The sequence below is a fragment of the Diachasma alloeum genome, unplaced genomic scaffold, assembly GCF_001412515.2.
Source record: "Diachasma alloeum isolate Michigan unplaced genomic scaffold, Dall2.0 Dall_scaffold_00299, whole genome shotgun sequence".
NCBI lineage: Eukaryota > Metazoa > Arthropoda > Insecta > Hymenoptera > Braconidae > Diachasma > Diachasma alloeum.
The window spans coordinates 1,110,381-1,135,476 of NW_021680438.1; the positions used below are offsets into that span (position 1 = coordinate 1,110,381).

General features: G+C 33.2%; 1 protein-coding gene across 3 annotated transcripts in view; it reads right to left on the reverse strand.

Moving 5' to 3' along the window:
- Positions 1-890: 890 nt before the first annotated feature.
- Positions 891-25,096, reverse strand: part of LOC107039421 (protein scalloped) — a 239,001-nt gene continuing 214,795 nt past the window's right edge. The window contains exons 5-10 of one of the 3 annotated variants that reach the window (XR_001460958.2): positions 21,097-21,227; positions 7,961-8,176; positions 7,654-7,907; positions 6,314-6,548; positions 4,280-4,693; positions 891-3,853 (exon numbers count right to left, since the gene is read on the reverse strand). Coding sequence is in view for 2 of the 3 variants with exons in the window: in XM_015259020.2 (XP_015114506.1) it covers positions 4,580-4,693; positions 6,314-6,548; positions 7,654-7,907; positions 7,961-8,176; positions 21,097-21,227 (950 nt within the window). In the remaining variant the exon portion in view is untranslated. Of the gene's footprint in view, positions 4,694-6,313; positions 6,549-7,653; positions 7,908-7,960; positions 8,177-21,096; positions 21,228-25,096 lie in introns of all 3 variants that reach the window. The other 2 variants (XM_015259021.2, XM_015259020.2) reach the window with 2 other exon arrangements.

Genomic DNA, 25,096 nt, shown 5'->3' on the forward strand with positions numbered 1-25,096 from the left:
ATAATTGAATAACAGATTACAATGACTTTTTAATTAATTGATAATTCAAGAATGCATTTACTTGAATTCTCCTGTATTCGATTCATTTAAATGGAATAATTGAACTGAAATTCACAGTTTCTATTAATTTCTTCATCAAATTATAAATTTTCAATGACGAAATTTCTTGAAATTTCAGGGTAACTGTCCCTTGATGAACATTCAAAATATGAATTTTTTTTAAATTTGAAGCAAAGTGATAGTTTCGAGAGAGCGTAGATAACGGAATATTCCTTCGAAAATGAGGGATTATTTCACTCAACCCATGTTATTGAATATGATTCCGTCGATGTCGCCTACAATAAGTTTTCAGATCGACGGAACGTGATGTATTCAAATGACTATCAAAATTCTATGAAATATTCAGGGAATACAAAGGAATATATGATCGATTGGAGCTCTCGTGACATCGAATCATGAGTCTTATGAATGTACGAAAAAATAGCTGAAGGTAAAAATAGCCGATGGATAGTAACACGCGTTGGGTGTGGGAACCGACAAAATGACCGGTCATTTTTTCCGCCTACCGAGTCTTATGTTTGGAGCCCTCAGAATCAATTATTATAGGGCACAGTTTAATCATGCAAACGACTGGAAGTAACGCCAATAGGTTGTTTCATTGGCACTATTGAAAAACAGTAAATGTTTGAGCCAAGAAATAATCCGTCCGTTTTACTACATTTTTCTCTCATTGTATAGATATTCAACATTTGTATCATTTAATATTTATATATTACTCACTTAACTGAGTCAAAACTTAGTAAAACAATAGAAAATTTTACTATAACGAAACAAAATTGTCAAAGTATTTTTATACACTCAAGTAAATATGAAGATTGCGATAGTAAAAATATGATTTTATATCAATTCTTTATTTGTCCATACAAATTATAAACATGTTTTACAAATACTGTACATATACTGAATTCTATTATATACTTTTAAACCTCTAAATTAATGATATATCATTTTGCTCCATTTTCTTTACCTCTCCATTTCAATTATCTTCATTTACTCGTTAAATCAACTACTTTGATCCTCGCTTCGTTTCATTTACGATGATATAATATACAGGTAGATTTTTCTTCTTTTTCACGTATTTTCGTACAATATTTTGTTTGAATTTAAGTTTCTCCGTTTCATTAAAACTTTTGCTTTTTCATTAAAACTTTATGATCAAGCTCAATTCTTTGATATGGCAGTTCCAGGATATGGGGAAAAATACCAACTGAATGAAATTGAAATTTTTAAATTTATCAGTGAATTCCGCTTCAGCCAATTTTTCAATTACTCCGGGAATAGTTACTTCCACATTTTCTTCTCTCGAAATTGCATTACACTCTCACAAAATATATAATAAAAAATACACTCAGGTAAGTCTAGAAAAAAAATTAACGCAAGTAGTTTACTATCGTTGGATGATTCTTAAAAAAGGAAACACAAATCTATTACTTTCTTTTCCATTTTAACAAAATTGAAAACCAAAGTTTCTTATAATAAAAAAAAGGTGGATTATTTATCGAATGGCCGCTGGAACTTGAACAATGTCTTATGGTCGTTAAACGTTATTATTTACAGTTTCTTTTTCATTTTCAATAAAGTCTGACTGCACTATTAGATCGTCTCATGTATACAATTCGAGATTGTGATTTTCTACATATTTTTTCCTTTCGTCTCTAAATTACATCTTTATTTGCATCTCTGTCCAGTTTTTTAAATTCAATTTCGATATCATCAATATAGAGTGAGAGAGTACTATTTTCTATCTTCACAGAAGACATAGATAAATATATATTTTCATAAACTTTTTTTTTCTTATAAATGTAATTTACTTATTTTTAAAAATTATTACTCATTACTGTTAATAATATTCGTGTCGGTGCTCATTCACAATTTTTTTCATGTACTTCTTCCATCGATTATCCTCGAATTAGAATGAAAGAATTTTTTATCAACATTTTTTATACTAATTTTTACAATCGTCTAAATACCAGTGAGAACTCTCAATCTTTTCAATATATTTGATATAGACAATTTTTTTTTTTGAACTCCAGTGACATTCCAACGATTGTAGTTTGAATTGAAATAATTGCTCAATTTTTTAAATCATTTTTTTTTCTATAAAAAATAGCTGCACTCAATTGATACGAAAAATATAACAATAACTAAGAAGTACAAAAGCTGCCAATTTATCATTTTTCAATCGTAATTTAATTAATTATCGATCAAATTAAAATTGTCCTTTCTTATTCAAGCGAATGGAAAACAACCATTGAAGACAAATAATTGCAATAATTCATTCTATCGTCGTTGGGCCCTGAATAAAAAAGGATATATTTTCTGACTAAAGAGAGATCAAAATACATTGCCACTTGTTTCATAAAAGTTAGTTTACAGTAACAATACGGTAATTAATCTTAATGTATTCCTAAAAGTATATGTATTTTTCTTTTCTTGTTTTTTTTTTCTTCATCTCCAGTTTATGTTAGTTGTTTACTGCACAGTAGGCAAGTTCGTTTCGTTAGAGAACAATGTGAACGGGAAAGAAATTGAAATAACAAATCAAAGAATTTAGCAATGAGAGTTAAGAGAGAATGCAATAAAATGATTCATTGAGTTCGGAGGGTATGGTCCAGAGTATATTTTCTTTCCAATTAAATACGTAATGAATGAATCTACTTTGTATTCATCTTCATGGTCCCTCCGTGATATTTTTTCAACCGAGTGAGACATCGGGAGCTACTTTAAGTACGAAACTCGACAAAAGGAGGCAATAGTTCATGTTCCATCTGATTTTAATTCAATATAATTAAAGTGGATCTGCAACAATTTGTCACAGCGACGAAAATAATTTTACTCTGAATTAAAAAATGATTTCTCTTTGAATTTTCTCCCTCAGAAAATACAACGAAGCATGAATTTTTTATTCACTCGACAAGCCAAATAAAATACACTTCCGGGGTCACTTTTCTGCTAAAGTGCGGCATGAAAAATTCCCTGCTAACATCACATTATAAATGTAGTAGAAAGTTAAAAACGAAACAAAAAAAAACAGTACACTAAGTAAGAAAAAAAATCAGACGCAGTAACTTCATAGAAAATAAAATCCAGAGGGGAAGTTTGTTGGGTAGAGGGGGAAGAGGAGAATAAATTCTTAGAGTAAAAAATTAAAGTGATTATAAGGAATACAAACACATCCTTATAGCCTACATGGTCGCTGCCTAGAGTTGGGTGGGATCGCACAAAAAATCGGTGCAATTAACAATTCACTATTTTCGTTAAATGAAACGTAAAAAAGTAATGGTTCAAGCTTTACGATAATAAAACTTAAATTTAAATTGCTGCAATTGGGGGCAAAAATAGACTGAATAAAGAGTTCCTTTCATGTCACAATCGTTGAATTTAGAAATGAATACGTGCAGCTTATTTTCTTCCTCTCCGATCTCATACTCTCGTTTTGTTTTCTAATTAAAAAAATAATTAAAAAATCAGGAGGACTCTTGAATTTGTAATGGCATCATCTTTTCTTTTCAAAAACTTGTTTTTTTCAACTTTCATCTCTCAGTTAAAACTTAAAATCACTTACATAGCTTTATACACGATCATTTATAACAATGTAAATCGTAATCATTGCGTTCTTATTTAACATATATACTCTTACTCGTAATATATGTATAATCTGTGTAATGCGAGTTTCTTAACTTTTTTGTCTGTGTTTTTAGTATTTGTGTGTCTGTCGTTGGACTTAAAATTGGAATATTCATCAATTCCGAGTCAATTCATAATACTAAGTTATTCCGATACTGAAACGATTCTGAAAAAAAAAAATCAGAATTTTTAATTAATTTTATTGTCAATTTTTCCACTAAAATAAAACTTTGAAAAATTAAAAAGCTAGTTTCCCTAGATTTTTTATACGAAAAAATAAAGATATTAATTTATTGTCATCCAACATAAAATCTCAAGATTATTAAAATTTCAAAAAAACTAGTATTGAAATCGATCAGTATCTCATAACAGTAATTTTGATAATTCACTGATTATCATTCGCTAAAAAAATCGTCGTGTCCCAGAATAATTCACCAATACGACAGTAGATCATCTGAGATCACAGCTTACAAAGGAATTCATAAGTAAAGACCCACATATCGTAAATCATGAAAATTCCAGGAACTACTAAGGATGAAAAAATGAATATAAATTTGCGCAAACGAAAGCTACTTGATCTGTATTTACATACCCAACGTATTGACGGATGTCACGCAGTTGTGTAACTGTCACTGGTGTATGTATACCTGTAGTTTCATTATTTCAAATTCAATTTTTCTATTTTGTTTTTCCTCCTGTCTCTCACGGTGTTGCGTAAGTGTACTAGTGTGCGATTTACACGCACCATGCGCGTGATTCTATAATGGATGATTTATTATTATTATTTTTTTTTTCATTTCTTGTTGTAATCATGTAGTGGTAGGCACTGATGGGGGTGGATGGCTGCATGGCGAGCAGATAATTTAAGAAATTAAAGAAGAATGATGCAGACTTAGTCTTTTACAAGTCTGTATATGTGATGCTGAGCACCGTGCTCGGACGTTGATACTTCAAAAACATATGCTGTACAGAGTAACGTCTCTTGTGTATCTCTGTTTGTAACAACCTGTAAGGAGAAAAATTTAATTAAAGATTTGGTTTTCCATGTTTTTCATGCGGTACGTCTATGATTTCATTATGGGGGGTCATTTTGGGAAATGATAGAGGTAATTTCGAGGTAATTCAAGAAGTTTCTTGAAATTTCGAAACAATTCAAGGAGTTTCTAGAAAAAATTCGTGGGAATCCAATAATTTTCTAGGAAATCCAAGGTAATTCAAGGAGTTTGTAGAAATTTCGAGGGCAATTTTTTTATCGATATTCTGCGACATTGCATTGCATCCAAGTAATTCCGCACATTTAATTTATTCTGTCTCATTACATACAACAAATTCGTTTCATGACAAAAATGATATATTGAACTGAACAATTTAGAAATAACAATGCAAGGAAACAGCAACAGACATCGGCATAATCATAAATTTTAAATAAAGTTAAATTTTGAATAAGTCCATTGGTAATATTACTCATGAATTTTTGAATTATTAAATTAATTACCAATTCAATATTAAAAGTCTGAATTATTTTATCAATCGATAATGGAGTTCGGAAGATTAACGATCATTTGGCTACTCGAAAACTATCTTTTTATGAAGTTTAGAATTATTTACTCAATATTCAGTTGACAATTCCATATTGTCAATGAAGATAAGTAAACCTTAGTTATTGTAAAGTGCAATTTCTAATAATATTAATAACCTAATGATTGATGCCGATCCCTGAACGGCAAGCATCTAATTTTGATTCATAAAACGGAATTTTTATTAAAAGAATTATGGCAGAGATCGACAATAATTTATGGTCGCAAATATTCTGCTGCATTCGTTCAAGTCAGTTCACAAATTTGATCGATTGTGCGTGATTAGACATGAAGAAATGTTCTATAATGAAACTAGGTGAAGGAATTAAAGAATTCAGAGATAAAAGTGAAAGAAGACGGCAAAAATATAATTTCAATTCATAATATGGCAGGATTATTATTACTAAAATTATTAAAAAGATTTGAGATAATTTATTGCATGTTTCCCCCCATTCTATCCCACATACATGTCGCATTTAGTTTCATTATAAATTCAAAATTAATGCGTCAAACCCGTTTGGCAAGTGATGTTGGTTAAAAATTTAGATGTAAAATGTATTGAGATCATAACAGAGTTTTTAATTGTATCGTAAATAGATATCTAAGACTACTTAGATTGAAATCCACAAATGTGATTTAATCATGTAACGAATATTTTTGTATATTTTTGTATATCTTTTTTCTCATATTCTTTTTTCTTGTTCTTTCCTCTTTATGTATGTAGTTGTATAAATCGATAGGTTTTGATGATGAATTAAAAAAAATTAATGTTTGATAGCTAAATGCACAGAATAAACTGAATAATTCAAAATTAAAAGTGATGAAAAACTGAAAATATCTTAATCTATTTCACAAGATGACAGAATTGTCATTTCCAAAATAATTGAAGAGCTTTACAACAATTTGTGGAATATTTCTGCAAATGTTTTGCTACATTTCTCGTTGCATTGTATCCGAGTCATTCTACAAATTTGAGTTATTTCGTTTCATTACACGTGGGCAAGACAAATTAATTGCACGAATGTGGTTAGAACTTTGGCACAATTTACCTGGAGAATCGTGAAGTTCTCGAGTACACTGTTCATCATGTATTTCTCTGGTAGATGTTTCAACTTGTGAATGAAGTTAATCATGTACTCGCACATTGGTGAACGACTGATGCGATACACGAACCTTCCGTTCTCAAACCTCGCGTATTCAGTCTCCACTTTCTCCACCACTTGTTTACCAAACGAGCATACTTTCGTCGAACACGTTATCGTCATGTTCTCATTGCTCTCGTATCTGGAGGAGAAAAGAAATGACAATTTCTGAAATTATCACAATAACCCATTCCGTATTTCACTCGTTGTTCACAACTTTTGAAGTTCATTCTTCATTTTTAAGCGGTGGAAAATATTATAAAAATCCTAAAAGGAGTTGAGGAAGTCATTATTCAAGAAAATTCCGATTTTTTCTTTATAAAGAATTATAGAAAAATTTCTCGTCAACAGAGTGACGCAAACTTATATCTCTGGAAATGAAAACAAAAACCGTCACAATTTCTTGTCTTCACAATACTCGTGATCTAATATGCATTCTCTTTAGAATGAGAAACTGGTAATTCAATTATTTTATTTTAGGTGAAAAATGTTCTTAAGCATAATAATTAATCTAGTGATCATAAGAACAAGCGAAGTCTTGAATCAAGAACATTTTCGTTTTAAACTGAGAACATTAGAAAGGGATAAAGTTCGTAATTTATTCAATATAGCTTTGAATAACGAAGAAGTAACGAATTTCATTGGGATAGAATTGTAATTCGAGAGATATTTTAAGAGATACTAGAAGCATGAGCCGATCCATTTTAGAACACAAAAAAAAATTCCAAAACGATAATATTCTTCAATCATGTACAATTATGCTAGGTTTAAACTAAAATGACAGAGAACTAGAGCTTCGTTGCCGAATTTTCCATTTCAAAAAATGAAATTTGACCCACTGTTAACTAGTAATTTTCCATAGAGTCACATTAAATATGAGTTAAGGGCAAAAATTATGAAATTTCTGATCTCCCTGAAAATTCAATGAAATTTCAAATCTTTTAGGAATATTTACAATGAAAACATGAATATTCAGTACCAAATTATGTTCAATTTTTAATCAATTGAGAATTCAAGAATGTATTTATCTGAATTTTCCTCACTTTTATGAACTTTCATGGAATAATTGAGCCGAAATTTAGGGCTTCGGTTGATTTTTCCGAAAATTTTGAATACTCAATGATAAAATTCCCTGAAATTTCAGTGAAGCTACAATGTGATACAAAAATTCCAAGAATTTTAGCGGAAATTTCAGCCAAAATTTTTCAACAAAACTACCTCTAAAGTTATTGAAAATGACTACTCACTGGCTCGTAACACCGTAGAAAGCTCCAGCCTCATCCTGAATGTTGGTATTGAGATCAGCCCAAAATTTAACAAGGAAGAAAGCAGCCTGTGGTCCCTTATCATAGAGCTCCTTCAAGCCGCCCTTTTTCTCCGGAAATTTGTCATAGATCTGCCTAACATCCACCGCCTCCAGCAGTGGATCCGCGTATGTCGCTGAGCCACCTATGTGGACGAACAGGTGCTTGTGGTACTGAAATTCGGGTGTAAAAATTTTCTAATTATTTCATTTGTGATAATAAATTGTTCGAGATAAAATCAAGTACTCACGATGTCTTGATCTCGATGTTGCTCCATGTAGGCCGAAAATTCAACGAGTCTGAGTTTGTGAGTGGCAATGGCACGACCCTCCCACGGTGGTGGTGGCTGTGCCTGGACCATGTCACCACTCGACACTGCAGTCGCCGGTTTTCCGGTGTATGTCGACTGTGGAAATGGTTTGACATCCTGGGAAGTACCTGGCTGGAGTCCGGGCTGCCAAAAGTTCTGGTTTTGACAGAAAAATAATTGCTAATTAGCTTGACAAGGATTGAATCATAATTGGTTTGTTTCGGTTTATGAGACATCACGAAAAACAATGAAAGTTATTATTGAGTCTCCTGGGTATGACGTTCTGTGGAGGTGGCTGTCACATTGTTGACTTGTTTTGTTTTCTTCTATCGGGAGAATTGTGCAATAAAGCATGCTCCTACACAATGAACATTAGGAATAATTTGACTAGACATTGATCGCGTCAAGAGCCTGATGAAGCTAAAATAATTAGCGAAACGTCGCACTTATGGCAATTTAATCAATGTTGTTATTATTTCTCCACTATCCCTTGATTCTCAATATCATTTATCAACATTATGGAGATGAACAGTTTCATTATTGATAATCTTTCTACAGATTTAATCCAATTAAAACAAAATTACTCGATAGCAAAACGAAGATGAATTCATTTCAATCTTGTGATAGTTCATTGCTGATTCTACTCATGGGATTTGTTCTATATGAAGTCGGTAGTGAAGTTGGTAAGTAGAATAAGTCAAGACAGCTTCATGTTTTTGGTAAAGATTTTCGTTTGCATTTACTGAAGGTATATCTTGCCTATTCTCAGGTAAAATTGACTTTTATACTCTGTTCCATCTGTTCATTATCAAGTGAGTTATCACTGGTTAGACGAAAAAGTCTCTCATAGTAAGCAGCATTGACGATTCAACGGTAATCGCAAGAAGCCACAAAGTTCGGAAAGGTTATTATTACTAATTTTTCAACAGATTTAATAAAATTGAAATGAAACAAAACCCCTAAATGGGAAAATAGAAGTAAATTCATTTCAATGCTATTACAATCCATTGTTGATTTCAATCATGGGATTAGTTGCATTCGAAGTAAATTGTCAAGTCAGCAAGTAGAATAAGTCAACTCAGCTTCATGTTTTTGGTAAAGATCTCCATTTTGAATTAACCGAAGGTACACCGTATCTATTTTCAACCGAAATTGACTTACGTACTCTAGTCTACTTCTTCACTATCAAATTGTTAGTCAAATCTGTTCTGTACAAAATTATCATTTATTAGACGAAAAATTCTCTGATAAACACACAAAGTTTAGGAAGGTTACTATTATTACTATTTTTCCACGGATTTAATCAATTAAAAATGAAACAAAACCCTTGAGTCGTGAAATAAAAGGAAATTAGATGTTGATTCTAATCATGGGATTAGTTTCATTCGAAGTCAATAGTGAAGTCAGCAAGTAGACGCAGTCAACTCAGCTTCATATTTTTGACAAAGATCTCCGTCGTGTATTAACCGAAGGTACACCTCATCTATTTTCAACCGAAATTGACTTACATACGTCTTCACTATCAAATTGTATCTGTTCTGTACAAAATTATCACTTATTAGATGAAAAATTCTCTAATACACACACAAAGTTTAGGAAGATTACTATTATTACTATTTTTCCACGAATTTAATCCATTAAAAATGAAATGAAACACTTGAATCATTAAATAAAAGTAAATTCATTGTTGATTCTAATCATGAGATTAGTTTCATTCGAAATCAATAGTAAAGTCAGCAAGTAGACGAAGTCAACTCAGCATCCTGTTTTTGGTAACGATCTCCGTTTTGTATTAACCGAAGGTACACCTTGTCTATTTTCAACCGAAGTGGACTTACATATTCTGTTCTGTACCAAAATTATCACTCATTAGACGACGAAAATTTCTCTCATAGTAATCAACATCGATGATTCAACGGTAACTGCATGACGGGAGGCAAAAAGTTTAGGAAGATTATTATTATTGCTATTCTTTTACGGATTTAATCAACTAAAAATGAAACAAAACTCCTAAGTTGTAAAATAAAAGTAAATTCATTGTTGATTCAAATCACGGGATCAGTCTCAGTTGAAGTGAATAGTCACGTCAGCAAGTGGAATAAATCAACTCAGTTTCATGTTCTTGGCAAGGATCTCCGTTTTGTATTAAATGGAGGTACATTTTGTCTATTTTCTAGCGAAATTGATTTACATACTGTTTTACTTCTTCACTATCAAATTGTATCTGCTCTGCACAAAAATTATCACTCACTATATTAGACGACAAAAAATTCCCTCAGAGTAAGCAACATCAGCGATTCAAGGATGGACGCATGAAGAACATTATGTACATAAAAGTGTATGTAATTTATCATTTGAACGATCCACTCAACAATACACAACAAGGGCCCCCAGCGGGCGAACAGCAGGGCAAATGATTCTGTTTCTTCTCCAACGTTTTTGTTAGTTCAACCCATAAAGCCTTCCGCAGTTACTGTATCTCAAATTTTTATTCCAAGCAAACAACATTGTTTTCTCTCCTTGATCAGGCAGGGGCTTCAGACAGTTACGCCAGTGTTTGGGTAAATATGTAAACAAACATTTTCAGAATTATTTCAGCCGAGTAACGAAGCTTTTATTCGTGCGGTTAGACATCTTCGAGGCTTTGAACTCAGACTTTTGCGGGAATTTTTGCATTTTGGGGAGAACTCTCGTCCCCTGGGGACTTACCGCGCTGGGATAGGAGACGGGGGTGGAAGCGTGGAGGGCAAGGGTCCCCATTAAGGCGGGGGGCATCTTGTTGTGTATACCACTGCTGGCTGATACTATCTGGGCGCTCGACATGCTCGACATTGTCTGTAGTGCCTTCTCCTTCACGGTGTGATCCTAATAAATTTATCATTTGTCATATGCGACTTCAAAATTCCTTACACGGAGAAAAAACAGTTGAATTGGGTATAAAATCAGTAGTGAAGTGGTCAAACGGCTTAAGTCAATTCCATTCTAGCGCCAGTTCTCGATGAATATCTCAAATTCTAAAGGAGTTAGCAAAATTTTCTTGATTATTTTTGGTAATCGGATCTGGCCTTCCCTGGGCCAATCAGAGTTCAGTATTCAATAACATGAAGTGCTTCCCAATTAAAATTACAGCGGTTATTTCCCCCTAGCTTTTGATAATTTCCCTCTAGCTCTGCATTTGTTTCTCTAACCAAATAACTGTCAAATATTATCCTGTGGAGTGAAAGAAAGTTATGAACAAAGTCAAAATGAGTCGGTTTGGGAAGGATTCGATTACCAAAAATAATCCGTCGAATACCACTCGACCTCCAAAATTAATCGAAGATTTCCCTCGTGTTTTCCTGCGTATCAACGATCGGGATAAATTTTGGACAAAAATTTTAACCTGCAAAACTTCTTCCTCTCGTTGCTAGGCAACAAAACAATCGGGAAATATCCGATAATTTGGGAGGTCTCATGGTATTACTACTGAAAATCTTTTTCGTAAAGAAGAGTGAAAACTATCGAAAAAAATGGATTTACGGACGCGTAGTGTCCGTGATGCGCTGCCTTGCGGCGAAAATGACAAAAAATAATAATCATCCACAGCACAATTTCGCGAATACTCGTAAATGGGAAATCAAAGTTATTCATATCATGAAGGTGAAATACAAAAATCCGGAATAAATAATGTAAGCTCCCTGATGTTCAATCCAAAAGTCCTGTGATTCGAAAGGCTTTTTATTTTTTTCGCCCCATTAATTTTTGGAAACGTTTCTGTCCGATTGAAATAAAAGCATTGATTCGCAATCGAACGTCTATTCCATTGAAAGCGGGAAAAAAAAATTACCAAATGCTTTTTTTTTCATTCCGTTTCAGTGTATCAATTCATCCCAAAAACCAAAGTGGAAATAACTCTGAATTTTTTACGTAAAACCGTCGCTTTCAGGCATTTGTCGAATGCATAGGCACGCGTTATAAAAACCATGTTTTTTGAATGAAAAAAATCGGAGGATAGGGTAAGGGGAAATATATGTATATATCAATGTGCAGTTGTGCAATGGTTTTCGCCTGGGGGTTTAATCTCTCGCTAGCACGATCGGCCACCGCTGGTGGTCCGGGAAATATAAAGAATGAATAAACACGGATGACCAGACGGAGGGGTGAGGAGCAGGGGGTGAAACAGCATCAGGGGGAAGCAATATTTTCGCTGCACGTGGCAACGATATAATCCACTAGTGGTATTAATTAACTCTGCACCGATATTTGACTTTATGAACAAAATCCTCGGAAAAAAAAATCGGCAGCAGTGATTACGAAAACAATTACCTGTTCAGTAATTGTTTTCTGTTTTTGTTTGTTCTCCTTTGTATTTTATTTTTATCCTTATGAACAAATGTATTGATTATTAATTTTTTTATTTCGCAATTTATTGGAGGACGACTGGAGAATTTGAATATTTTATTGATTCATCAACGAAGTAATCCTTAAGAGTTAATTACACCGTTAAAAATTTGTGGTTGAAATTTCTGGTGTACTTTGTGGAAAGTGGTACCACATTTAGTTCCAGTGGAATTCCGAGAATTTTACAATTGAAATTTCAGAATTTCAGGGGAAAATCAATGAGAACTGTAAATATCAGTTCAGTTATTCCCTGAAAATTGATAGAAATGAGAAAAATTCCGGTACATGTATTCTTGACTTTCCAATTAGTGGAAAATTCAGTGTAATTGAACACTGAATGCTCATTTATTCACGAAAAATTAATGCTGCTCAACATTTAGGAATTTAATTGAATTTTGGATTTTTCAGTGAAATCTAAAATTTCATGATTTTGTCCCTCTAAATCGCATTTAATGTTAGATTCCTGATAATTACCAATCGCCTGCACTGTTACAAATTTTTGAAAATTTCAGATTTAGTAAATCTCATGGGAGTGACATTGAACCGAATTTAGAGAAAAAATGGTTATGAAATTTCAAGGTTTATGTAGAATTCCCGGAAATTCATGAGTTTTCAGTGGGAGTGTGATGGAAATTACACAACTTAATTTAATTTTCAATGGAACATGAATATTCAGAAACAAAATGACATGATTTTTCAAATTTCCCCTGAATTTTCCTGATTTTTCTGACTTTTTACAGAATAACTGAATTGACAAATCAAGTCTTTTATTGATTTCTAGACATTCTTAATTCAAGAAAATATTCAAGTAATATTCAAGTTAATATTTTTGGGATGAATTGATACACTGAAACGGAACGAAAAAAAAAAAGCATTTGGTAATTTTTTTTTCCCGCTTTCAATGGAATAGACAATGGAATAGTTCGATTGCGAATCAATGCTTTTATTTCAATTGAACAGAAAATCTATGAAATATTGGATTTTTCAATGAGAAAATTTCCTGAAATTTCCGTGGAACTGGAACACGATAAAAATTTCCGGAATTTCGCGCGGAAAAATCGGTCAATTTTTTCTAAAAGAGTAGTTGATGATGAGCCAAAATATGTACCGTACTGTAAAATAATATTTCCCATCCATTTTATTACTGCCATTTTCGTTAATGCAGGCACTCAATATTTTCAATCACAGCCAGATTGCATTTTTATGAACACTGAAAAAATGACTGCCTGAAAAACAATTACTCTGAGAATTGAAACGTGGGTGTTGGCGCGAGGATAAAAATGAGAGAGAGGAGGAACTAAAAATCACAAGTGGGAGTTGATAATCCCAAACCGTGACTTATCGCTCTCCCCGTCTCCCTTTGTCTCAAACATTTATCGTTATTTTTTTTCTCGTTTCTCGAGTCCACGTCGTATCCACCTATACAACTCCCCCAAACCCTCGTAGTTCCGCAGGACAACACTCGGACGATGCGGCGTCGCCTCGCGTGGGACTCGATCATTCGTCACTGTGAGTAATCGAGCGCTTTATCCTCGCGCCTCCCATCCCTCTCCTATTTGCCCTGGCTTCAGGTTCCTTGAGTTTCGAGCACGATTCCCTTACATTACTCCGACGCTTCTTACATACCCGTAAATTTTCCCATCAAATTGATTTTTCTTTTTCGTTCTTAAGTCAGTGTTCCTGGAGATTGAAATTTATGAGGAGAATATTTTCTTGAATTAAGAATGTTCTTTTCAAGGAATTGTGAATACCTTTTACAGTTACGTACACGGAGAGAAATTTTTTATAAAAATTATCCTATACACCGTTCTATAAAGTATCATGCGTCATCGTTTCCTCATTTCTGTCCCGAAATTTAGTAAAAATTAATATATGATGATCAAATTTTAGTTTACTTTGGAGAAATTTTATCCTGACGCATAATAAATTTTACCCTTCCAGTCCAATAATTTTTATGTAGATAACAACGAAAATTCTAGAACGGTTGGTAAATTTTACCCTACCGGTACAGAAATTTTTACTCTACCGGCACGGTAATTTTTATTTTTATCAGGATGAAATTTCTCTAACGTAGAATAAAATTTGATCATCATATATTAATTTTTACTACATTTCGAGACAGAAATGAAGAAACGATGACTCATGATACACTTTTATAGAACGGTAGGATAATTTTTATCAAAAATTTCTCTCCGTGTATGAACCACACCATGGACTTGGGAATTTTCAATCATTAAATGTATCAATTAAATTGCGGGTGAACAGTTGGAAAAAACTCATGAATATTCAGCGTCATTCAAATTAGAATTTGCACAGAATTATTATTTTTTTAACATTCGTTGTTTACAAATAAATGATTAAAATTGTTTAAACTTTCGGAAATCTTATTTTTTTATGCGCAAAATCGATTTCTGGGGAAATTCTGAGGATGAATAAATTTGTTACGATTCCGAACAATGATTTTTATGGTGGGAAATTGATTGTTTATAAATGATTTATGAAAGCGCGTCGTAATCTTAGAAAATTGCATTTTTTCAATTATTTTTTTAATCTTCCTCCAAAGTATTTTCTAATTTTTCACATTTGTAGAATGCTTCCTAGCGGTTCAAAGTGGAGTTAAGATCAAATTTAGATTGTCACAGTTTGAATAATAAAGCCATTGCAAAATATCTATTCGGTGATTTAGGAGCAATGGAGATTAAATGAAAGCTTTGATGTCTCACGAGAACTTTTGAAATACCAATTTTTCATCATTAGGTCCATCTCATCTTCGGCTCTGATTATAGAACCAGGAAATACTTCGTCAGGAAATACTTTGTGGACCTAAGATGGAAATTACTATTTCTTTATTATTAAAGAATTCTAGCGAAATAAAAATTGTTAAAGTGCACAGTTAAAAATTTTCCACTGAAATTTCAAGAAATTTTGTCATTGAAAAATGATAATTTCATGAAAAAATCCGTGGGACCTGTAAATTTCAGTTCAATTATTCCGGTGAAATTAATGAAAAATCAGAAAAATTCAGAAAAATCACCTATTGAATTCCCAATTCCTTTGCATTTTCAGGGAGTTCCTTCAAAAACTCCTGGAATTCTAAAAGTGTTAAAGGAATTCCCTGAAAATTCAAAGCACTTCGGCAGTAAATAATCATTTTCGTCAATCATTTTCGAAAAAAATGGAACTTTTCTTAAATTCTTCGAAAAACTTGGAATTCCATTGACTTGTTTCCCTTAAATCGAATTCAAGGTTTTTTTTCGGAAAATTCAGCCGTACTCGATTTGATCGAGCTTTATTCCCCCAGTATTGAACATTTTTTTGCAAAAAAAAACTATCCAGTGTTGAGTATTTACTATTTGTAAAAAAAAAGCTTTCGTCATTCAACATTGATTCCGTTAACTCGATTTACAACAGAAAAATTCAATTTTCCACTCATTCAGAAATGAAATTTCGAAATTGAAAAATAACATTCCAACGCGGAAAAAAGTTCAAATGGAAGGGAAAATATTTTCACTGGATGAGAGTCTATATTTATTGAACACGTACATTGTCCATGCAACGAGTTAAAACGAATGAGGAAGGAGGGAGGATAAAATAAAACTAGAGTGCGCCCCAGTGTGTGCGGTATTGGATACACCCACTGGAGCGCGTGTGGGCACCCATGCCGCGGAATCGATTCATTTAATTGAGAGGAGGCTGTTTTTTTCCCTTTATTCTCTTTTTTTTCAACCGAAAAACGCACAAGCGAATGGTATGTTGAATTTTGTGAAGGGTTGAGGGCAAAAAGCCCTCTGTCCAACCCAGTGCAAGTGACCACACGCTGTGTTTATCGACATTCTCCAACATCTCCCCCATCCCACGCTTTTGACCTCCACGTCCATTCCACCACATTGTTTCCTCCATTTTTCCATGTTTTTACTTATTGAAACGCCATGAATTGCGCCGGAATATTCGTTTCATTGAGGGTAAATAAACTCTGTGTAAGTACAGGAATAATTGCTGTGATTTCAAACATTAAAAAATGGCTTAAAAAAATAAATAAAATGTGGTGAATTCAAACATTTAGCATTGTATTCCTCGAGCAGTGAATAAGAATGAATTAACTGAATTAATATTACAAAAAAAGAATAAATTTAATGCATACAACACAGTTTCGAATGCATACAATTTACAAAATTAAATTGAATTTATGATTTCAGAGGCGTTTTTCCTAGTAGAGATTTTGATGACTTTCAAGGGTGTCAGTGATGTAATTAGAAGACTAAGAAAGTTCCATCCCAAATAAACATAAGGAAGGCTCGATTTCCTCCACCAGATGAAAAAATACGAACATTAATCCTCAGAAAAAAAGTTTTTGGAAGTATTTTAATTCGAAGTGGAATTTTTACGTCTGTGGGATGATATCAATGGCAATCTTCAGATTGGTGAACTCCTCAAGCAAGAAAAATGGTTCCAGAATTGAGCATATTTAATAAGTATATCTAAAAACACATTGTCAAGTTTTTTTGTTGAAAATCCTCATCGACATTTGTAGTTCTCTAGTTCTCTAGATCATTTTTTGAAACCTGTTGTTTTTTGAGAGTTTTCTCGGAAATCATTGAAATAAACTCTTGAAATCATTGAGAAACTGTTACCATTCGAAACTGAGACTTTCCTCATGAATTTCACAATCATTTTACAATTAATGATTTTTTAAGAGTGGTAAATACATTTTTACCTGAATCCGGTCAGCTCCTCAAACACGAAAAATGTTTCGGGAATTCAAAATGTCTTATAAGTACTTCGTCAATTTTTTTTCGTTCAAAATCCTCTCCGACTTATGGACTAGTTCATTAGAGCTTCCGCTTATGTTCAATTTTACACTAGGTAAATTTCGGAAGTTTGCTGTCTTCCGATAAAATTCTTGAAATCATTAGGAAATTGTTACTGTTCGAAATTGAGACTTTCCTCATGAATAATTTATAATTAACGATTTTTGAAATGGTAACAAATTAATCTTTATCCAAACTGTCCCCAGAAATGTATTCCATAATAAAAAAATTAAAATTGCTGAACGTATTTGATGAACAAAAAAAATATAGTATGTTGCAAGATATAATTCGAATTACGTTGATCACATTTTTACCCAAATTAGTGGGAAAAAATAACAATCTACAATCTCTTCAACGCGTCAGGCAAGCAAAATATTTCCGGAATTGAAAGTATAATATCTAGTAAGTACTTCATCAATTTCTTTTTCGTTCAAATCCTCTCCGACATTTGTGATTGATCATTAGAGTTTCCATCTAAGCCCAATTCTACACAAGGTAAATTTTAAAGTGTTGTCTTCCGAGAAGAATCTTGAAATCATTGAGAATTTGTTACTAGTCGAAACTGAGACTTTCCTCCTGCATCATTAAATAATTGAATTGAATTTAAAAATGAATACTGAATATGAATAATATACAATTAATGATTCGTTAAGAATGATAATAAATCAATTTAAGCCGGAATTCCCTCAGAAATGTATTCCATAACAAAGAAATCAAAATTCCCGACAGTTTGAAAACAATCTGATATGTAACAAGATGTAATTAGAATCACGCTAATTAAATTGTAACCCAAATTAGCCTGAAAATTTGATTGAAAATTGATGCTGTGTTCAATACGAAACTTCAGACTCTCGTGGATCACCTCAATTTGAGAATAGCCCCCCCCTCCCCTACATAAAACTAAAAAACCAAAAAGTAATGAAACCGCGACAATGAACCCTTGCCCCAAACATTATCCTGAAAATACCCTTTAATACTCTAAATTAATGAACACAAATGAGTTCAAATATTTGTTATTCACCACCGGGTCTCACGGTGTCATAAAGGGAGTACGTTTGAAACATAGTTGGATACACAGCATATATAACTTGAACGGAAACGGAAACCAGCAAATTACATCACACATATACAGAGTGAGTTGAGAGAGAGGGTGACTCTCGGTGAATAACGTCCGTGGCATGCGCCACTGCGGTAACAGAAGCGCTCGAACGTCCAAACGCCCACGACAACAACAAAAGCTCCTGCCCTGGAGTCCCTCAACCCCTCTCCGTCTCACTATCCAACTCTCTTTGTGTGCGAGAGTTTGCCTATATCGACGAATGCCCGACGTTGTTCCTGTGTGAATTTCGCGTAACCCACACGGCGCGGCCGAAACCACGTACAACCCCTGCCTCTCCCTCCCCCTCGCTCGCCGGGCCGGGAGTGACCACCGAGAGACTATAGGCGCTTTTACCTCTATAGAGGCTCTGGCCCTCTCCCACCCTCCAAAATTCACCTCTCGGTCATGCGAATTGTGAACGCATTGCACACGGCTGCACTGATTTATTAACCAACGTGCAATTGTTCGTGGAATCGCTTTAATAATTAAACCCGGAGATGCACCAGTGTTGTTGATTAAACGTTATGGACAGGTTCATTTTTATTCGCGATTTATCATGCGAGATGTTTAATTAATTTGTCATTCATGGGAGAGGATTTATTGAAGATTTTCGGAACTGTTGATTTTTCATTTGCTGGGTTTTCCCTTTTATGCTTGAAATTCATTTGCGAAGGGGGTAAAGTCAAATATTAATATTTCGGGTGAATTCTTATAATTATGTTTGATTTTTAATGAAAATAAAAAGAACTTTCTCGGGACTGGGAGAGGGTTTTGACATTTTCTAGGAAATCCGTTTGTTTTAGAAATAATTAAACAGTTCGCTAGATATGAGAGATTTATCATTACGTGTTGACATATTGAATGCATTTAAGAGTTATAATGCTAATAACTAAATTCTTTGCCATTATGAATCAAAATGATTTTCTCCGCCTGATATTTTCCATCTAATAAAAAAAAATCATGTAAAACCATAACTATTGAATTATTAACAAATGTATGATTGTCAGTGAAATCGCTTTAATAATTAAACTCCGAGATGCACCAGTGTTGTCGATTAAACGTTATGGACAGGTTCATTTTTATTCGCGATTAATCATGCGAGATGTTTAATTAATTTGTCATTCATGGGAGAGATTTTATTGAAGATTTTCGGAACTGTTGATTTTTCATTTGTTGGGTTTTCCCTTTTATGCTTGAAGTTCATTTGCGAAGGGGGTAAAGTCATATATTAATATTTCGGGTGAATTCTTATAATTATGTTTGATTTTTAATGAAAATAGAAAGAACTTTCTCGGGACTGGGAGAGGGTTTTGACATTTTCTAGGAAATCCGTTTGTTTTAGAAATAATTAAACAGTTCGCTAGATATGAGAGATTTATCATTACGTGTTGACATATTGAATGCATTTAAGAGTTATAATGCTAATAACTAAATTCTTTGCCATTATGAATCAAAATGATTTTCTCCTCCTGATATTTTCCATCTAATAAAAAAAAATCATGTAAAACCCTAACTGTTGAATTATTAACAAACGTATGATTGTTAGTGAAATCGCTTTAATAATTAAACCCCGAGATGCACCAGTGTTGTTGATTAAACGTTATGGACAGGTTCATTTTTATTCGTGATTTATCATGCGAGATGTTTAATTAATTTGTCGTTCATTTTGACTTTGTCGAACATTTTGTGAATTGTTGATTATTCATTTGTTGGGTTTTCCCGTTTATGTTTGAAATTCATTTGCGAAGGGGATAAAGTCAAATATTAGAAAGGCTGTTGAATTATTATAATTATATGCAATTTTTCATGAAAATGAAAAGAATTTTCTCGTGACTGGGAGAGGCTTCTGACATTTTCTGGGAAATCCGTTCGTTTTAGAAATAATTAAGTGGTTCGCTAGACATGAGAGATTTGTCATTACGTGTTGACATGTTGAATGCATTTGAGAAATAATCATTATTCTTTATCGAATTTTTTAATTGAGAGATAATGGACTGTTGCATCAATTGTTTTTCATCAAAAGAAATGTTAACATAAAAAAATTGGAGACAAATTATTATTCATTTGATTTGCAAAATCATGAAATCGAGGCAGCCATATGAATTATAGCAATTCAATTAAAGAAACGGTTGCATTTGAGAGTCATAATGCTAATACCTTATTTCTTTGCCATTATGAATCGAAATAATGCTATTCTCCTGATATTTTTCATCTAATAAAAAAGATTATGCAAAACCCTAACTGTTCTTTTCTTAACCGACGTGCGCTTATTCGTGGAATCACTTTCATAATTGAACCCGGGGATTCACCAGTGTTGTTGATTAAACGTTGTGGACAGGTTCATTTTTATTTCTGATTTATCATGCGAGACGTTTAATGTGCCATTCATGGGAGAGATTTTATTGGAGATTTTGTGAATTGTTGATTTTTCATTTGCTGGGCTTTTCCTTTTATGTTTGAAATTCATTTGCGAACCGGGAAAAATCAAATATTAATATTTCTCTTTAATTATTATAATTATAATTGATTTTTAATGAAAATGACAAGAACTTTCTCGTAACTGGGAGAGGTTTCTAACATTTTCCAGGAAATCCGGATCATTACGGAGATTTATCATTACGTGTTGACATTTTGAATGCATTTAAGAATGAATTATAGCAATTTAATTAAAGAAACGTTTCCATTTGAGTCATAATCCTAACACTTTATGTCTTTTTCATTATGAATCGAAATAATTTTCTTCTCCTGATATTTTCCATGAAAAAAAATTTAATGTAAATGGGACTCACCACTTTGAGTTTTGCTTGTAATTCCCTCAATTTTCTCCTCGCAAGTACTTGAATGTGCGAAGAGACCTGCTTTCGCGTTCTCGTCTTACCAGTGCGGAGTTTAATGTAGCGGGCAATCAGCTCATTTCGACCTGAAAGCAGAAAAAAATCGAAAATTACTCAATCAAATTTAAAATTGGAATTGGAGATGGAGAACGCCATTTATCCTCGGGGCACTGGCCATTTTAAAACAGTTATTTGTTAACGATTCTGAGATTATGTTGTAACGAGATGAATACACAACGATACCTCGAGCCCCCTCATCCCTCTTTTTTTTTGCTGATCATTCGATTTAATCCTTCTATTTGGTTTTCCAGCAATTATTGGATACCCGTTCTGCCCATATCCGAGGTTTGTATACTAAGTCGCGTGCCCCTATCGGCACTAGCGATCCTGATTAATGGTCTTTCGGGAAGAGAAACCGGTCTTTCATTGCGGATACAATCGACTTGTTTATGTGTCTTTATATAAATCACATAAACAAGAAAATCACAGAAAAATTATGGGAAACTTGTTTTTACCATTGTTTTAACTGTCAGGTAAAAATGTCATTACATTGGAAAAAATACCAGGTCATGTATGTCTTATTTACGGATACATTTGTACAGGAGATAATCTACAAATTGAGTTTTATTATTCATTCAAATCATTACGTACGAAATTGAGATATTTAGTTCTTTTTGTTCTTTATTTTGTCAATTAGCCAATTTTTCAGTCTAGTCGCGTGAGAAAAACAAATACAAATCATAATCAGCATTATTTAAATTATATTTTGTATCAAAAGAGTTTTCCTTCAAGATATCTTCGTCTTATAAATGACTGATGAAAGTTGTTTAAATTGCCGGGAACATTCTGAATATAAATTATTTTGTTACGAGTTCTGGAGAAGCATTTCTAAGGTAACGAATTGAATATTCATTAATTATTTATGAAGAAGAAATCTTAACTCTCAATAATATCAGTAGTTTGATATATTCCTCGTATATAAAAATGCCTCAAATTGTTCTAATTTATTAAATGATAACAAATTTGAATTGAAAAATTTATTAATTTCAGGAGCGAAGTGGTAAAACTGTTTAAGTCGACTCATCTCCCAGTTGAGTTTTTGAGGAATATTTCCGAATCTAAGACAGATAGTGAAATTTTCGTAATTACATTTGTTGTAGCTCTCAATCAGCTCTGCAAAAAAGGTTCTAACAACAATTTTGCTATCTCCTTTAGATTCCGAGATATTCATTGAAAACTGGTCAATAGTCAAAATTGACTTGTACTGTTTTACCACTTCGCTACTGATTTATATCTTTTTATTCTGATTGCTTTTAAAATTTATTATTTATAATTTTAGAAACTTCTTCAATTGGACGAAATTATTGAAGTAGTTGGAAATCCTTAATGACTAAGAGTGATGACAAGACTCAGTTGACAAAGTTGAAAGAATCCATTCCAAGTTTCCTTTATATGAAACACTAATATACATTGAATTTTATTATTCATCGCTTGAACTGCTTGAAATAGTTTGAACTTGAGGAAATGTAATTTTTTTCATAAATAATATTTATGAAAAAAGGTCTTACTTCTTCATATCAACGATAATTTTTTGAATCTCCCTCAAGATTTCCCCAATTAGTTCCCCTTCCTAAAAATTTTCAAACGACTTAAATGGATAATCGAGTTGACTCAAAAAAATGTGTGCACTAAAATTCATGCGACGTTTATAAATTTTGGAAGCTCCTTCAATTGGACAAAATTATTGAAATACTTGGAAATCCCCAATGACTCAAATTGATGACAAGCCGAAGTTTGACACTTGCGAATTCATTGGCCATCGCCCCCTCCAGGCCGCCATTCACACCACTAATAATAGCCGAGGGTTGAAAGTGCCTGGGAATTGATAGTAACTGACACGCGCCGAGTGTAATTATATTGGCGTGAAGCCATTTGCCTGGACGATCACTCGTCCGAGAAGATGACCGCTCCGTGAATAGAAGCAAGGAAGTTGGCAGGTACAGCCTGCAGCGGTCATTTCCAAGGAAAAAATTAATAAATAATGAAATAGAATGTAATAATAATAAAGGGGGAGAATAATGATAATGTAACAACGTGCAAGCATAGCGGATGTGCAAAACAAGGAGTTGTTTTGGCTGCAGCCTTGGGGGCTAAGATGCTTTATTTATTCGCGACGGCCGGACGTCGGCTAACGATAAATTCACGGTTTTAACGCCTCGACGGTGCCTTCCAGCCAAGAGTAGAAATTGCTGCGGCTGAGGAGACAGTTGTTGAGAGCCAACGGCCGAAAAATCAGGAGAAATTGATGGGACGGAATTTCTAGCCTTCTCAATCGCACCAATAGTTATTGACAAAATTAATTGACAAGCTTAACAGGGACTGGGGCAACAATTTTGTTTAGTGCACTGAATAAAGACTATCTAAATTCTATCCTTGAAAAATGTGGGTTATTGACAACCAAAAAAAGAGAGCAACACTTGATGCTGTCTTTCAAAAAAAAAATTCCCATGCAATGAATGAAGTGAACCTGATTTTTACTCTTATAAATGTTTAGTCTTGAAAAATGTCTGTAAACATCCCCAGGGGACCTAAAAACATAGGGATCGTTTTAGCGTGAAAAAATGAATTTTTTTGCTTTTCCCGATTGAAAAAATCGCCCCCTCCTTGGGTTTCTATAGACATTTTTCAAGAGTTAAAGCTAAGTAAACTTTATTCACTGGATAGAACACGAAATTTTTTCATTGGAAAAACGAAGATTTCGGGTTCAATGGAAATGTCATTTGATAAATATTGCCGGGATTTCTTAACGGTGTAATATAAATTGTTTTTCTGAGTGAAAAGAATTGTTTTTGTTCTACACTGTTAAACAAATTTCACTGAACTTTCCGTACAAAAACCTTGAATTCGATTTAAGAGGAAAAAGTGAATGAAATTTCAAATTTCTCCAAAAATTCAAGTGAAGTTTAATTTCAAGTGAAATGTTACAATTGACATGAATTTTCAAGTGAAAATTAATATTTACTTCCAAATTCCCCTGAATCTTCCGGGAATTCCTTTAAAATTCTTGGCATTCCAGGAATTTTCGAAGAAAATCCCTGAAGATTCATAGGCATCGGGAATTCCAGGAGAGATTTCTCGGAAATTCCCTGATTTTTCATTAATTTCCAAAGAATAATTGAACTGAAATTTATAGTTGCCAGGGGCTTTTCCATAAAATTATGAATTTTCAATGACAAAATTCCTTGGAATTTTTCTGAAAATGTAAAAATGTAGAAATTCTCCATTGAAATTTCCATTACGAGTCCTGAAAATTTCTAGCAGTGCACGGCTGGAAAATTGGCAAGACGATATTAGTTCACACTGAGAAAAAAAAATTTCCTCAAGAAATTTTCTACTTGTCCGAACGATGAGAGACAATTTGTTGACAACAACAAAGTGACTTCGCGAGCCAATTCAAGTGTTTTTTGCATTAAAATATTTTGAATTTCACACTTAAACACTACTGAGTAAATTGATTCAACAAAATTTATAGTGAGAAATCACTTGCTCGTCTTGAACAAATTATCCTCGTCTTTCGGACAACTACAAATTCTCTCGACGAAAGTTTTTTCTTTCTCAGTGCAAGATATTTTCTTCTTGTCAATTTTAGAGCCATGAGTTTCTTGATCGGAGTAAAAATGTATTGTCAAAAAACTTTGTTCCCCATATACAGATCTATTTATTCGCTCGGTGAAATTATCTCCAGACAAAAAACAGACAGAAAGCAAAAATCAACAGTGCAAAATAGTCCACACGCAATACCCCCTTCCCGTGTGCACTTCTAGTGCGGTAGGGTTTTGAGGTGTTTTCTTATATTTTCGGGTATGAGAAATCCGAATCCGGTGGTATTTTTTATGTAAGTGCGTGCAATTAATAGTTATAAACAAATTGAGTGGTTTTTTTGATGATTTTTTTT